The following is a 15,596-nucleotide window of genomic DNA, read 5'->3' as shown; positions in this document are numbered from 1 at the left end:
GACAATTGGTCCCTCTAAACTGTGTCCAGATGTTTGACAAACCCTGTTGGTTAATTTTAGAATTTAACCTTAACCATATATTTCCAGATGATGGATGAATTAATGGGATCATGGTGACATGATCCTGAATTTTTGTCTTGTTCAAAAACATGTTTTTATTTTTTCTTTAAAGATGCTTTGAGACAGCATCATACGTAGGCATTATAAGCTGAGTCATGCTGCCAATTGGGCAATGGTACTGTTGTAACTGCTCACTATAGACACTATAGTGTCTATAGCTCACTATAGACAAGCTGCTGAAAATGTGAACCAAATAGTGATTTTATAAAAGAAAAGAAAGCTCGGGATAGCCATGTTGTTCAGATTAACTTCTTAAAGTTTAATTTGTTAGTAAAATAAGAACAATATTAACTCTATGGAAATTCCTTGGTATAGATAATGGGTCTTGCCATGGAATGAAACATACCTTTGAAATAAGGTATTTTTTAGAAGTGATTAATTCACACAGGTCAGTTTGGTCTTATTGAATCATGTATTGCTCTGGAGTGCAAAAAGTTACCTGTTCCAAGAGTAAGAGTCTTTACAAAAGGATTAGTGCTGGTGCCATTTAATAGGATCAGGCCTGAGCTTGTTGCTAATATTCATATTTAAAAATATTTTATTAGATCCAAACATTAAGGATGGGACCTGGGATGAAATCTTTCCATGGGTACAGAGCCAGCCCTACAGAAACTTCTCAACGCTTTGAGTATTTGCCAGTCCTTTTGGGGTTTCAAGACCACGAAAACAAAATTTTTAAGGGCATTTGATTTCAGATATTTCAACTGAACTCAGGACTATACTGCCTGCTAACTAAGGAAGTGTTCAGCTCATTATTAGGTAACTTAGGCAAGTTACCCATAATTAAGGTAAGCATAATTTGAGAGGGAAAAGCGTTATTTAGAATTTGTGTGTGTGTGTGAGGGGGGGTGGTAGGGGATGAATGGATGAAAATGAGAGTCAATTTTTCTAGATCAACAATTTGAGCTAATTATTCAGACCATGGTTAAATCCCATTGCCCCCTGCACCTGTTTTCACTGATATCTGTCCGTCTTTCTGTCACTCCCTGAGATTAATTACAGCCAGTTCAGGGTGTGATGCTTCTCATGTAATGACCACCCAGCAGTTTCTTAGTAAAACTGTCAGTGATGTCTTAAATGGGCTGCTGAAAAATAACACCATTAAAGACTTCTGAAGCCAAATCTAATGTACTTCAATTCCTTCCTGAAAAGCACAGAGATACACATTAGAGTGAATTTTTGAACTATCCCCAAATGCCAAGAAAATGCAATCACTGCATGAAGTTTACATTCTAATCTCCCCACCTGAAGATCTGTTCTTTTTTGTTCCCTGGTCCCAGTCACATACCCTACAGGGCAGTTGTGATTCATGAGCAATTTTAGGAAATAAGTGATAAATTACTGTGGACTCAAATGAACAGAAGACTATTAGTCAAATTGCAAAAGTTCTAACATATAAGTGGTGGCTGGATCTCCCTGCACGCTCAGAGATGCCCTGAAAGGTCCTCTATTTGCTATTTTAAACATCACTTAACCAAGGGAGCAAAAGAAAGAGCTCACACGCATATAAATCTTCGGCTTAAATGTACATATGCATGTATATATCTATTGATAGCCAAGTCTATATTTAGGTAGAATTAGAGAACTGATACAGTTTTACAAATAAGCATAGGCATTTACAGTACACAGAAGAAACAGAAAACAGGTGAATCAAAACATGAAACGTACCATACTCCGGGACCTGCCCCGTCCCGCGCTTCAGCAGCAAACGGACCCTTCTTCCTCCCGACTTGATGAGCTCTATTGCTCTGGCGTGTGTCATGTCTCTTGTGCTTTCCCCATTGATTTCAATGATTTGATCTCCTACCTGTTAATTAAGGAAACATTAACTCAGCCAAGGATGGTTCTACTCACCTTGCATTTCCAACAGATTAGAAAAGCATCCCTTAAAGCATACTGGTTTCCAGAGAGCATCTGAACAATTTGATTGCAGCCCGCTGCTTCTCAGAAGCAGCTAATTCCTGGCTACATCTTGAATCTGACCACCAAACTTAATTTACCTTTACAGAAATTAAAATATCAGGCCATAAAGTTGGGGTGATATGTTACTTATTTTCAGTCAGTGTGGCAGAGGCTTTAATTAAACTTTTAGCATTTTTTTTAAAATTAGGGAATATGTTTGAAGTCACAATTCCAAACAAACCTGGCACCTTTGCTTTGAAACAAGAAGTAAATATTTTAAGGCCTTTTCATTGAACACAGTGCCAGCTTTGGACTTAGTGCAGCATTTAATTCAGCATGCTGGATGAGATGATCGGTTTTTGGGCTTCTCTGAGAATTTTTATCATGCATCATTTAAATTCCCCTGGGTGCTATTGTGATATCGCCTTCTTTGTAAATATGGTTGGTTGATATTCAAGTTTGATGATGAGTTTTCCATCACAGTTGTTTGAATTAAAAATGAGATCTTCCATTCTCCACACATGACTAATGCCCTTGCTAAATCTTTGCCATGCTCGCACCTGATTGCCAGAACTGTTTGGTTAAATACCAGTCCCTCTTGAATTGTAAGAAATGCCCAGGCTTCATAAGCAATTTCCATTTAGCCTCTGTGAATAGTTAGATGGAATAAAAGAGGTTCAACCATGAACACATCAGGTAACTCCCACAGTACCATTACTGTCAGGAACCTTTGAATTAAAATATATTTCATTTCAGTGGAAGTCACTTAAGATAAATTGGCCAGGGAAAGCACCATGAGTTGCTTTGCAAAAATGTTATTTTAGTTGGGTCCCTAAAAGCAGACCTCAACCTAAACTCTATAATGCAGACAGAATCGTGAATAAACTCTACATAGCAGAGCATTATCAAGATGGGTGCCGGGCAAGAAGTGGAATAAAAAGTTGCCATCACAATGGCAAGACAGCACTAAAATAAGACCACTCCCCACCCCCAAAATGAGGGGAAAGAACAAACACATGTTTGTAGTAGCAAGAGAGAAATATCTCTGTTTAAAGAGGATTTTCTAGGGGTAAGGACTTCAGTGCAATGAAGGAAAAGACTTCTCCTTCCACTTTGTGTATGGTGGTCTTTGAAAGTATGGCTTCTGGGCAGTGGCAGAAGTTTACCCCACTGGTATGACTTCCACATTTCAGAGAAGAATGATGAACGACAGGACTAAATTAATTTGTTTTAGGGGCAATGTTTGCAACATTTTTGTTCAGTTCTCCTTAATTGTCTCCTTTCCCATAAGGCACAGGCACAGCCTGAATTCAAGTAGCTTACCGAAGGCCACTGTATCCAAGCCAGAGGCAGAGATGGGACCAATTATTGCTCTCCCAGCAGTTCCCACCCATGACTGAAACCTCATGGCACACTATTAAATTGTAGAAGTAAAATGAAAGCTCCAGTGAAGTTATAACAGAATCTTCATTCTCAGCCAGACTTTTCCTCTGAGCTTCATACTCATGCATCCCCTTGAACACTACACATCTTTACCTGGACGTCCAATAGGCACCTCCAATTCAACACCAGCAGACTGGGCTTAGCATTTTTCTCCCAAAGCACTTTTTTTCTCTAAATCTGGTTAACGGTACTACCACTCACTCAAGTGAGAAATCTGAGGGGCATGCTGGGTTCACTTCCTCTCTCTGACCTCATTTGTAACCCATTGCTAACTAGTGCAATTCAGGTATCTACCTGGATTATTCCAATATTCTCCTGTCACTCTCCCACCAATATCTTCTTCTTATTGTCACTGGAGTCATTCTTCTAAGAGAAGTCTCCCCAAGGCTTCATGACTATTGAGGCATCCAGGGTTTTCCATATGCTACTGTTCTCTTTGCATTCTCTTCCCTATAGACCTGTTGATCTCCCACTCTTCCTCAAAGCCAGTCCAAGCATCTTCTCTGGGATTCCTTCTTTGACCCTGTCTTCTTTACAAGCAGATGTTTCTAATATTTACATTCATTTGTCACTGTATCCCACTCTAGTATTTATCACACCTTGTTACAGTTATGCTTTTCTATCTTCCCTCCTAGATGTGGACCTTCTTCACTCATCAAATGATTTCTGGGCACCTACCATGTGCTAGACAGTCTACTAGGGTGATAAGATAAAGATAGAGATAAATGGTATAGTATCTAGTTGTCAGTCTAACTGGAGAGGAAGTAGGTAAATAAGGTTATTATTCAATATACCTTTGCTATGATGGAGATATTAACAAAGTGCTAAGAGAACAGAAATGAGGGACATCTAACTCAGAATGGGTGAATTGGTAGTCAGGGAGAGCTTTCTGGAGGTGGTGACATCTCAACTGAGTTTTGAAGTATCAGTAAGAGTTCCCCAGATGAAGGAGGAGGATGAGCATTCTAGGTAGAGGGAGCAGCAGATGCAAAGACCCTGAGCCTTGAGATCATCGTATATTTGGAGAACTGTCAGTTAGTTTATTCTGCTACTCAGGAGTTCAGGCTTTATTTTTAAGGCAACAGTAAGGCATTAAAGATTTTATTTATTTTTTGATGTTTATTTTTGAGAGAGACAGAATGCGAGTGGGTTGGGGCAGAGAGAGAGGGAGGCACAGAATCTGAAGCAGGCTGTCAGCTGTCAGCACAGAGCCTGACGTGGGGCTCGAACTCATGAGCTGTGAGATCATGACCACAGCCAAAGTCGGATGCTCAACTGACTGAGCCACCCAGGTGTGCCAGCCACTGAAAACTTTAATCAGCTGGTAACCTGACCCGGGAAGCAAAGTGGTATCTAGAAATCTCCCTGAGTCATCAGTATGGAGACTGGACTGGAGAGAAAGTGGGAGATTAAAGAAGGGTGCTGAAGTCTGTGAGGTTATCACATTGTCTATCAAGTGGGAAACTGGGAGGCTGTGGGGAAAGAGACAGAGACCAAACATACCATGGTCTCAAGAAGCAAATGAGGGCAGAGACTGTGTCCCTTTTAATGATGTATCTCATATGAGATGCACTGTAAGTATTTGTGAATGAATGAAGCATTTACACATGGCTTATCTTGAAAATCATGGGAGAAGGGGTTATAAACATTCTTGGCCCCCAAAACAACCGTGACAGCCACCTTTGCCTGAGGACACTTCTGTCTTGAGACTGACAGTGCGAGAGTCATGTAGAGGGCAAAAGGAATCTCATGGTGTGATAGAAATAGTCATACATCATCTGCATTCTGGTCCCATACTTGAGAGACTTAGAAAATTTGGTGTTTTCATTCTCTTGTGCATTTGTTATGTTTCCTTTTCCCTCCTAAGATCTCAGGAAGACCAAGGGAACAAAACTTAGCATGGGAGGGAGAGTGGTGGGTTGGAACACTACAGGGGTGGTTGAGAAGTAGAGGGGTACAAGGGCTGCACAAGGGCTGGACTGATGTCTCCAGTGCAGGAGTTTCAGGGACGGGGCTCTGGGAAGAGTCAGGGGTATTACTTTTATTGAGTTCCCAGGAGCATGACCTGACCTTTTGGCTTGGCAGATTTCCATACTTTTAGATTTGATGCAGGGTCCCCTCAGAGGGAGAAGAGGATGCCTCTGGTGCTGGTTGGATCAAGGATCCTTAGTTTTCATCTAAGACTTTCAGTCTCTCTCAAGCCCCTCCCCAGACAGGACACCGGAGGATGTAGTATGTTGATTTTTCTGCCTCACTGGAAGCAATGGAAGTTTTTGAATAGTCCAGGATCTTACCAAATTCGGAACAAAAATTTTTAGTGTGTGTGGAGGGGATGCTGGTCAGGTAAAATGATGGTAATGCTGTCACTGTCACAAAGTGAATCTTACAAGGTATTCTGGGCAGTTTATAAAAGTGGGCTAAGTCATTTGGACCTACTGTCAAGGGTAACAACAAATCCAACAGACTCAAGAACTGTTTCTCTTTGCGAAATGACAGAAATTATAAAAAAGGTTTAATTTTTATTTTTACTCCACTACTAGTATTATGCATAGTTGTTTCTTTTTTTAAAAAATGTTTATTTATTTTGAGAGAGAGAGAAAGAGAGAGAGTGTGCGTGAGAGAGAATGTGTGCAAGTGGGGGAGGGGCAGAAAGAGAGGGAGAGAGAATCCCAAGCAGGTTCTGTGCTGACAGCACAGGGGCTCAATCTCATGAACTGAGAGATCATGAACTGAGCCAAAATCAAGAGTCGGATGCTTAACTGACTGGGTATCCCAGGTGTCCCTGAATAGTCGCTTTAAATGGGACTCTTTAAATAAATTTCAAATGTGAATCCTTTTGCTTTCATCCTTAGTATCTGGATGTATAAGGAGTTGAATATGTCAGGGGCAGAGAGGTTCTCTGGTTACCTTCCCACCTTGTGGCCAAGGGGTGGCCAGTTGAAAAGCATCACTTTCCTACCTCACATGCAAATCAACTGAGGGAATTAATTTGATAAAACCAATGGAAAATTTGCAGTCCTTTAAGGGATGAAGAAAAAAAGACCAGTTGTGATTCTGATACAGTCTTCTCTTTCCATACTTTGTTACAGAGCTATCTTTAGCTGAGCTACTTACTAAAGTGGAACTTTACAAATGTCCTCCACTTGTTCTTAATGAATTTTTAAAATATTAAGTTCTAATTAGAATTGAGAGAGAGATGGGAGAAGGAGGGGTGTGGGGTGGAGGGAAGAGGGAGAGAAAAAAAGAAATGGGGAGAGAGAGGGAGACTCAAAGTTCACAGATGTGTGTGTGTCAAGGAGATGTCGAATTTAGGAAACTAACCAAAGGACTTAGAATAAAATTCCAGGCATTAATTTTTTTTCCCCATGGAAGAAATATTTATATCTGTAGTCCTGTATCTTGGGGCAACTAACAACCCTACATCAATGTCTTAGGGGCAACGAATGAGATGAGACTGCCCCCTCTCACAAACTGATGACTGGCAGAGGGGATGGCAGGAGTGGGAAGATGGCCAAAAGGGGTGAAGGGGAGTGGGAGGGACAGGCTTCCGATAATGGAATGAATAAGTCACAGGGATGAAAGGCACAACATATTGTAATACTGTTGGATGGTGACAGATGGCAGCTACACTTGTGGTGAGCATATAGCACATTGACTTGTTGAATCACTATGTTGTATGTTGTACCCCTGTAGCTAATGTAATATTGTGTGTCAACTATATTTCAACTGAAGATAAAAGTCACTTTACTGAAAAAAAGAAAAGAAAGGAAAAGAACAGAAAAGAAAAGGCTGCCCACTCTCGGCATAGCCTAGTAAGTTCTGCATTTCTACTCCTACATTTCTGCTCATATATCATGGCAGATGTTTCGTTAACAAAGCTATTATCAAATCCTTGAACTTGCCAGGGGCCCTGCGGGTAAAGCTTTTTCTCTTCTTATTGGAAAACCAAGGCAGGTAAAGGTAAAAGTTTCAATATTTCTTAAGCAGTTAATAGTTCAAGATGTAAGAAAAAAATGTAAACTCTGTACCGTATGCACTTTTGTAACCAAGTTGTATAGAATGTATTTGGTTTGGCTCAATGAAATCTTTAGAAGAACTTGATTAATCCTGGACTTACTTTAGCCCTGAGTCACAGACGTTCCCACTCAAGTCTTACTCCGACACCGCACAAACATGCTTAGCTGGCTGTAATCAGTTAACCCCCCTCTTACTACTACTGCACCACAAGAACCTATTTTGTATGATCATACATGACTGAAACCCTAGATTATAATTAGGTGTGAGGATTTGAACTCTTTGAGAACTTTATACCAACAAATAATGGATATCTCTATTCTTTATTTCATGGAAGATTTAGCTGTGGACTATTTTTGTGGCTATTGATCTGAGGCCTGAGGTTAGTGAAATTCTTCGTTTATAGTCTGGCCTTTCTTGTCGACTCCAGACCCTTCATGGGCAGGGAAAGTACCTACTGTCTTTGTGTCATCTACACAGTTCTTGACAAGTAGGCCCTTGATTACTTGCAGGTGAGCAAAGGCTTTGCTTTTCAGTTACAGTAGCCGTCTCTATTCTCACAACATAGTTCAGCTTTAGTACGTCTCAGCATACCTTACTGAAAGCTTTCTTGAAATGCTGCCTTAAGCACTTCCAGCAACACCATAACAATTTCAACAGTACTTAGAGGAGGCCACATGAAGTTTGAGTAATGGTGACCTACAAAAATTGTAGAGACAGGTAAAGTAATGGGAAACAAATGCTAAAGGATTGAGAGAAGGTAGAATGGAGGCTGAGTCTGAACGAAAAAATCATAACGTGCTGGGAAGAAAATCCGACTGAGGGTGTTTGCTGCTGCCTGCCACAGGCATCATCACCAGGTGCTCTGACAACAGGACACATGGGCATTGATGGCCCCGCTGGAGCAAAGGGACAGGCTGATTTTCAACTTGATGGTGACCTTTAATATGTAATGACTGTTTTCACGATTAACTTTTGTTAGATATTATTTATTTATTTAAAAAACATTTTTCAATGTTTATTTTGAGAGAGAGAGAGCAAGCAGGGGAAGGGCGGAGAGAGAGGACACAGAATCTGAAGCAGGCTTTAAGCTCCGAGCTGTCAGCACAGAGCCTGACACGGCTCAAACTCATGAACTGTGAGATCATGACCTGAGCCGAAGTTGGACGCTTAACCCACTGAGCCACCCAGGCGCCCCTGTTAGACACTATTTAATAACCATTGCAGTAAAGTTTTCAAGGGATTATGCTGAGTGTTTTGGCTAACCTTCCTGTTTCTTCCACTAGACTGGTGATTGAAATAGATGATATCCAAGTGCCTATTATAGGACCTGGCTCTTGTTACAAACCGTCGTGCACGGCTGCCTCGGCAAAGGCACAGGAGCCCATCAAGTCAGCAGGTTTTTCCAGAGGGAAAGCTTCCAACCCAGTTGGAAACTGAAGCACATGTTTGAGAGCACCAAAGTGCTGTGACTTTTATTTCCTTCAGGTAAGGTGTATGTTGAAAACAGAAACTCTCTTTCTACTATGCTCTACAAAATAATCACTAAAAGGAAAACATCCCAACATCTCTCAAGAAACTTCATCTAAACACAAGTGTGAAATAGCCCTTACTGATTTGCAGAAGGATCCTTAATCAAGGTGATGCCGGGGCATATTCTCGCTGAGAAGGAAAGTGAGGGGAACAAGTGGGAAATAAGAAGTTAGGGGCGCTGCAGAATTCTGAGGGTTATCCCTTGAGGCGAGGGATGTACCCTATTTCATATTCACCCTTTAGAACAGACTTAGTCACAGCTCGAGAAATACTTCATCTTTGACCTGGGTGTACTGCTTGGGGGCAGGGGAGTGCCTTGGCTGGTCTTTCAAATCAGAGGGTCACGCTTGGTGGATATTCAGGGTGAGCCCTTCATTCAGGAGCCTCCATTCCTCATTCTTACTTTTCAAATCCTCTAAACTAAAACATGTAAATATATGTGAAATTTAAGGATGATGCAGTGCCCAGTTGTAGAGGTCAAGTCTAAATTACAATTTGGTATCTGTCTCAGCAAACCTTTCTTTTTTCCTTGTCAAATATTACCAATACTAATCTTATACAGAGAACTTTATTAGATTGCTTCTTTCTAAATCTCCTTACTCTTCTAGGGCTTTTCATGGATGTTGATGTTCCATTCTTCAAGTCTCTTGCTCCCCTGCTCCATGCATGCTCTCTGATGATCTCTTCCTGCTTGCCTAAAGTAGTTCTCTTTCTGTATCCATTGTATAGAATCTGCCCCCCACCCTGAAAGTAGCAGAATCCTACTCATTCCTTCAGACACACCTCAGGTGTGACCTCATCCAGGAAGCCTTCCATGATCCCTTCAGTCTGGGCTGGGTGCCTTTCCTCAGCATTTCTTTCAAAATGTTGAGTTGTGGGACACCTGGGTGGCTCAACTGGTTGAGAGTCTGACTCTCGATTTTGGGTTAGGTCATGATCCTGGAGTTGTGGGATAGAACCCTGTGTGGGCCTCCACGCTGAGTGTGGAGTCTGCTCAGGATTCTCTTTCTCTCTCCCTCTGCTCCTCTCCCCTGTTTGTGTGTTCTCTCTCTATCTTTCACTAAAAAAAGAAAAAAGAAAGTGAAAATCTTGGGGTGTGCCTACCTATACATATTTGTTCAATAGAGGGATGTATCATTGAAAGAAAAACATTTTCAGAAGATGTTTTTTTTTAACTCTTTGCTCCTTATTGTGTAAACCAAATTTAAACAAGATCCATAAAAACATTAAACTTGCTTTCATAATATATGTCAACCAGGTTTGACCATGATCAAATAATATGAAAGGTATGTAAGTGCCTTGTAAACTCTAAACTATACAAATACAACCCTGGATTATTAATTGTCATACTTATCACCATCATTGTCATTGTAATGGCAGAGGAGAGAGAAAATGAAACACAGTGGTAAGCTTTTAATAACGAAACTAGGAGAGATGGAGCTGAGCTACTGGGGCTATTTAATGGGAAAAATGAGGTGAATGTTTTTCCTAAAATATCACTGAGAAGTAAAAAACACACAAAAAATCTTTTGTTCATTTGGTAAGTTCTGAATTTTAGGAATTCCTATAGAATGTTGATGTCATTTTTCTATTTTTATTCTATCATTTTTAGATATATAGCTCTTAGAAAAAGAATCTCATTGAATGTTAGACAGCTAATCCAAACCCTAAGCCAAGACAGAGGGATAACTTCTATTGTGCTGACAGACATGAATACAAAGAAAGATTTTAAAGACAAGCTGGTTGAAACAAAATATTTTCTATGAAGGAAAAAATAACCACAACCTTTCCACTTTCATATGACCGTTTGACTGCTCAGGCAAGAAGAAGAGACTGGGGAAATATCTTGAAATTATCCGCCTGAGCAAGAATAGAAAGCTATCATTGGCAGTTCAGCTAGTGGCTCATCCAACTGCCCAGAAATCACTTACATTAGGTCATGAAGTCAGTTTCCCTATTTGATTGAAAAGCAACCAAAACGAAATCAAAGAGGAAACTTTCTATTGTGGACTCCTGTGTAGGCTGTCGTTTCCCTTCCCTGGATGTAACTGAGAGAAAATGAGGGATTATTATTCCCCATATTTCTAATCAGATGCAAGCATTAGGCTCTGTACTATGACTGTGACATTGGCACAGGGTAATAATCCTTGGTTTTTCTGAAGCCAACCTTCTTGCATATTGTGTTACATTCACTTTCTGTGTGTGCCACTTCCAGACCTGACACATTAACAGTGTCAACGCGAGTGTGCTAAGGCATACCAAGATGGGCATATCAGTTAGCTGGGATTTTAGAAGACAATGTAGTGACAGGTGTGGGCAGGGCTTAGGTGTGGGCAGAGGTGTGGGCAGGGCTTAGGAAGCAAAGAGGGCTGTTGAGCCTTTGAAGGTGGGGACTGTTACCAACTCTGTCTGGAAAAGCCTGGGAGAGGAAGGAAAGTTTCAGGGACCTAGTGAGAGCTGGGACCATGAAAGAGCCTGACGAGAGCTGCCATCATAGAGGGATGAACATTTCTAGGCCCAGAGCATGGAGGCTGGGAGCAACAGGGGAAAGAAATACCTCTGTGTGGTAGACAGAATAATGTCCCGCCAAAAGATGTCCACATCTAGTCTCTGGAGTCTATGAATATGTTACCTTACATGGCAAAAGGGACTTTGCAGATGCAACTAAGTTAAGGACATTGAGATAGGATGATCATCCTATTCTGTGTTATCTTGGTGGTCCCAATCACAAGGGTCAAAATCAGAAAGAGAAGATTTAAAGATATAAACAGAGGTAAGAAATGAGAAAAGATGTCCCACTGCTGGTACTGAAGATGGAGGAAGGGGCTATATATAAGCCAAGGTGTATAAGTGGCTCAGAAGCTGGGGGAGGCAAGGGGGTGGGTTCTCCCCTAGAGCCAACAGAAAGAACCAGCCTTGAATTTAACCCACTGAAGCCACTTTAGAATACTGACCTCCAGAACTGTAAGAGAATATATTGGTGTTGCTTTAAGCTACTAAGTTTGTGATCATTTGTTAGAAAACGATTACACTTTCTTTCTTCCTGCCCTCTGATCTTCTGCTCTGCTTCTCATCAGTGAAATCCAACAGGAAACAATGGGCAAAAGAGTATGTGTGATGCAGGCAGGAATCAGTTCCCCAGGATACAGAATCGAGAGAGAAGGAAAGGCAGTGAATTCGAGAGGAAGAGGAACAGAAGAATAGATTTTAAAACAATGGATGAATATGACATATGAAGGCTGCTGTGATCTGAATGTTTGTATCCCATCAAAATTCGTACGTTTAGATCCTAACCCCCAAGGTGATGGTATTAGGAGGTGGGGCCTTTGGGAGGTGATTAGGTCATGAAGACGGAGCCATCATGGTGGGATTAGTGCCCTCATAAAAGAGACCCCAGAGAGATTCCTCACCTCTTCCACCCTATGAGGACACAGGGCCAGTTAGCAGGCTCTCACCAGACACTGAATCTGCCTGTAACTTGATCTTGGACTTCTGGCCTCCATAACAGTGAGGACTAAATCTCTGTTTATAAACCACCCAATGTGTGGTATTTTGTTATAGCAGCCTGAACAGATTCAGACAAAAGCTTTAAGCAATAATTCAAGAATAAGACATAAAAATCAGGTGGTGGTAACCTTGCCCATATTAGAGAAGCTAGTTTTGGAAACCTTTATTCGTTTAAATATTTCACTTTTATACAAATACTCTCTTAAGATAGCATTATAGGTTAGTGACTTGAATGTGCTTTTTAAAACTGCTCAAGATTTCAGAGTTGCCTTTGCCTCTAGTCAGCTTCCAGACCCATCAGTTTTATTTCCACTCTGTTGTCAGCAGCAGCTGCTAATTTCCTATTTCTCTTCCCTGTGTTTTCCATTCCCTATTTCTCTCTTCTCCCTCTTCTTTTGGTCCATATGGTTGCCACAAGTATCTTCTATTTTTATTTATTTATATATTTTTAACGTTTATTTATTTTTGAGAGAGAGAGAGAGAGCGTGCATGAGCATGTGTGAACAGGGGAGGGCAGAGAGAGAAAGAGAGAGAGAGACCAAAACAGAGGTGAGCTTTAAAAAAATGTTTTAATGTTTATTTATTTTTGAGAGAGAGAGCAAGTGTAAGTGGGGGAGGGGCAGAGAGAGAGGGAGACACAGAACCCGAAGTAGGCTCCAGGCTTCCAGCTGTCAACACAGAGCCTGATACGGGGCTTGAACCTATTAACTGTGAGATCCTGACCTGAGACAAAGTCAGACCCTCAGCTGACTGAGCAGAGCTGAGCTTTAAAAGTTGCTTATGGGGGCACCTGGGTGGCTCAGCTGGTTAAGCGTACAACTCTTGATTTGGGCTCAGGTCATGATGTCACAGTTTGTGAGTTTGAGCCCTGCATGGGGCTCTGTACTGACAGTGTGCCCCCATTAAAACATTTTTTTTAAAGCTCACCTCTGTTTTGGTCTCTCTCCCCTTCAAACACCTCCCCACCTCATTCCCTTCTTGGACAGAATCTAAGCTCCTTGGCCCGGTGTGACGATCCTTCAGGACATTGTTTCCTCCTTCTTCCAGTGTATCCCTGCCATTCTCCTGGGTTTAATCTGGCTGGCTTCTCATTCTTCCATTCTTCATTGGGTTCTCTCACGCCTGCATTTTTGCTCTTGCCTCACCCCTGCTAGTCATTCTTACCGTTCCCCTGACGCCTCCAATCTCATCCTATAGTCATGCCCGTTCTTCAAGTTTCCTCTCAAATTGTCCACAAAGCGGTCTCCAGTCACTCCAGGGGAAAGCCGCCCTCCTTTCTCTCCACATCAGCTGTGCTTTAGCTATGCCACTCTTGCAGCACTCCCTGCAACCCTGCCTCTCATTCTAGCTGTTTGTGTATTTATTCATTCCACCACCATTTCTCACTTCCGCCCTTACTGAATTATAAACTCCTAGAAACATGGATGGTATCTTTGCACCTTCTAGTAATAACTAACACATTGCTTTAAAAATAATAGATAATAAAAACTTAACTTGTAGTGGGGACCAAAATTGGTACCGTGTAAGATACAGCATGATTAATGGAGGAAAGAGTCTTCGGAGGGAGTTGAGGGTGTGTGTGTGGGGGCACTGAGAGAGTGAGGGCTTTAGGTCAGAATGCTTTGTGGTGTCTGTGCCTTGTTCACTATTGTTTTTCTACTGTTGACTAAGGTGCCTAAACGCAGGATAAAAGTTTCATAAACATTTCTTAAATGCTAGCTACTTCATTTTGGCCAAGGCTAACCTTGAATTCCAGGAGAGGAAGGGCTTCACAGAAGTCCCTGATACACGTTACAGTATGAAGATGAAGAAGTGTATGAAAGTAAACATAATACAACCTTTTAACTTGCAATAAGAAATAAGCTTAAAAATAGCAATGCTTCCCAGCTGAAGAAGACCCAGCCACAAGGTGGAGGCATCTCTTTTCTTTTTGGTATAACCATGGCTTTGCTGGCATAACTGGACAAAAGCAGACATATTAATTTTTGTATTTCCCGAGTCCTGTGAGAAGCACTGGGAAATACATTCATATGAGACTTATAATTATACTTCCCAGTGTACAGCTCCAGGGCAAAGATCACATTTTACTCTTCTAGAATATCCTTTGTAGCAGCTAGCACAATACTGTGTGTGTGCGTGTGTTTGTGTGTGTGTGTGTGTGTGTGTGTGAGAGAGAGAGAGAGAGAGAGAGAGAGAGAGAGAGAAAGAACTAGAACTAGAGAGAGAATGGTTGGTTGATTAATTTGGGGGTAAAGTAACTAAAGGAAGCCATTGCTGATAATACAACCATGAAAGCATACTCAGGGGCATTGAGGGCAAGGAGCCCATCCTTTTAATCTTTTATCTCTGTTTTTTTTTTTTAAATGTTTATTTTTCAGAGAGAAAGAGACAGAGAGAGAGAGAGAGAGAGACAGACGGAGCACAAATGGGGGAGGAGCAGACACAGAATCTGTAGCAGGCTCCAGGCTCTGAACTATCACCACAAAGCCCAATATGGGGCTTGAACCCAGGAACCATGAGATCATGACCTGAGCTGAAGTTGGGACGCTTAACCAACTAAGCCACCCAGGAGCCCCTATCTCTGGTTTGTATTATCTTTACTTAAAGGTGAAGACTCTGCACTTTAGGGGACAAAAGAAATTTGCAAAAGCCCCCAAGCTTACAGGTGGAGGTAACAAGACAAGATGCATGTTGTCTAATGCCCAAACCCAGAGCTCCTCACTCTTTAGGAGGGTGCTTCAGCATTGTTGAGAAAGACACAAGGGTAGGTTTTTACTTAGTTCAGAGTTAAAGGTTCCTTCTACATGAAGATGTACAAAATGTTTGTGATTATCATTAACCTTTGGGATATTGTTTAAGAATACATCCATAATCTTGTGTCACAAACAGCTTTGTACCCTAGGTTCACTCAAGCATGAGTAGAAGAAGGAAGGTTTGATTAAAGGTGTAATGAAAATGCCTATAATTGTGAATAAATCTAGCTCTGAGTTGGTAGGTCTGAACTTCCCTGATCACTTGAACATCTTCTCCTTGAATACATGTTATTTCCGTAGCGCAAAGTTTCAGATCAACAGAAT

At 41.4% G+C, this 15,596-nt stretch overlaps 1 protein-coding gene across 12 annotated transcripts in view; it reads right to left on the bottom strand.

Annotated features, from left to right (window-relative positions):
• MAGI2 (membrane associated guanylate kinase, WW and PDZ domain containing 2) overlaps positions 1-15,596 on the bottom strand; it is a 1,350,742-nt gene that overhangs the window by 72,370 nt on the left and 1,262,776 nt on the right. For all 12 annotated transcript variants that reach the window (XM_058725276.1, XM_058725278.1, XM_058725277.1 and 9 more), the window contains one exon: positions 1,789-1,927. In XM_058725276.1, coding sequence (XP_058581259.1) covers positions 1,789-1,927 — 139 coding nt within the window. The remainder of the gene's footprint in view (positions 1-1,788; positions 1,928-15,596) is intronic.

Source organism: Neofelis nebulosa, chromosome 4 (assembly GCF_028018385.1).
Source record: "Neofelis nebulosa isolate mNeoNeb1 chromosome 4, mNeoNeb1.pri, whole genome shotgun sequence".
Lineage (NCBI taxonomy): Eukaryota > Metazoa > Chordata > Mammalia > Carnivora > Felidae > Neofelis > Neofelis nebulosa.
This window is presented reverse-complemented; position numbering and strand designations above follow the sequence as displayed.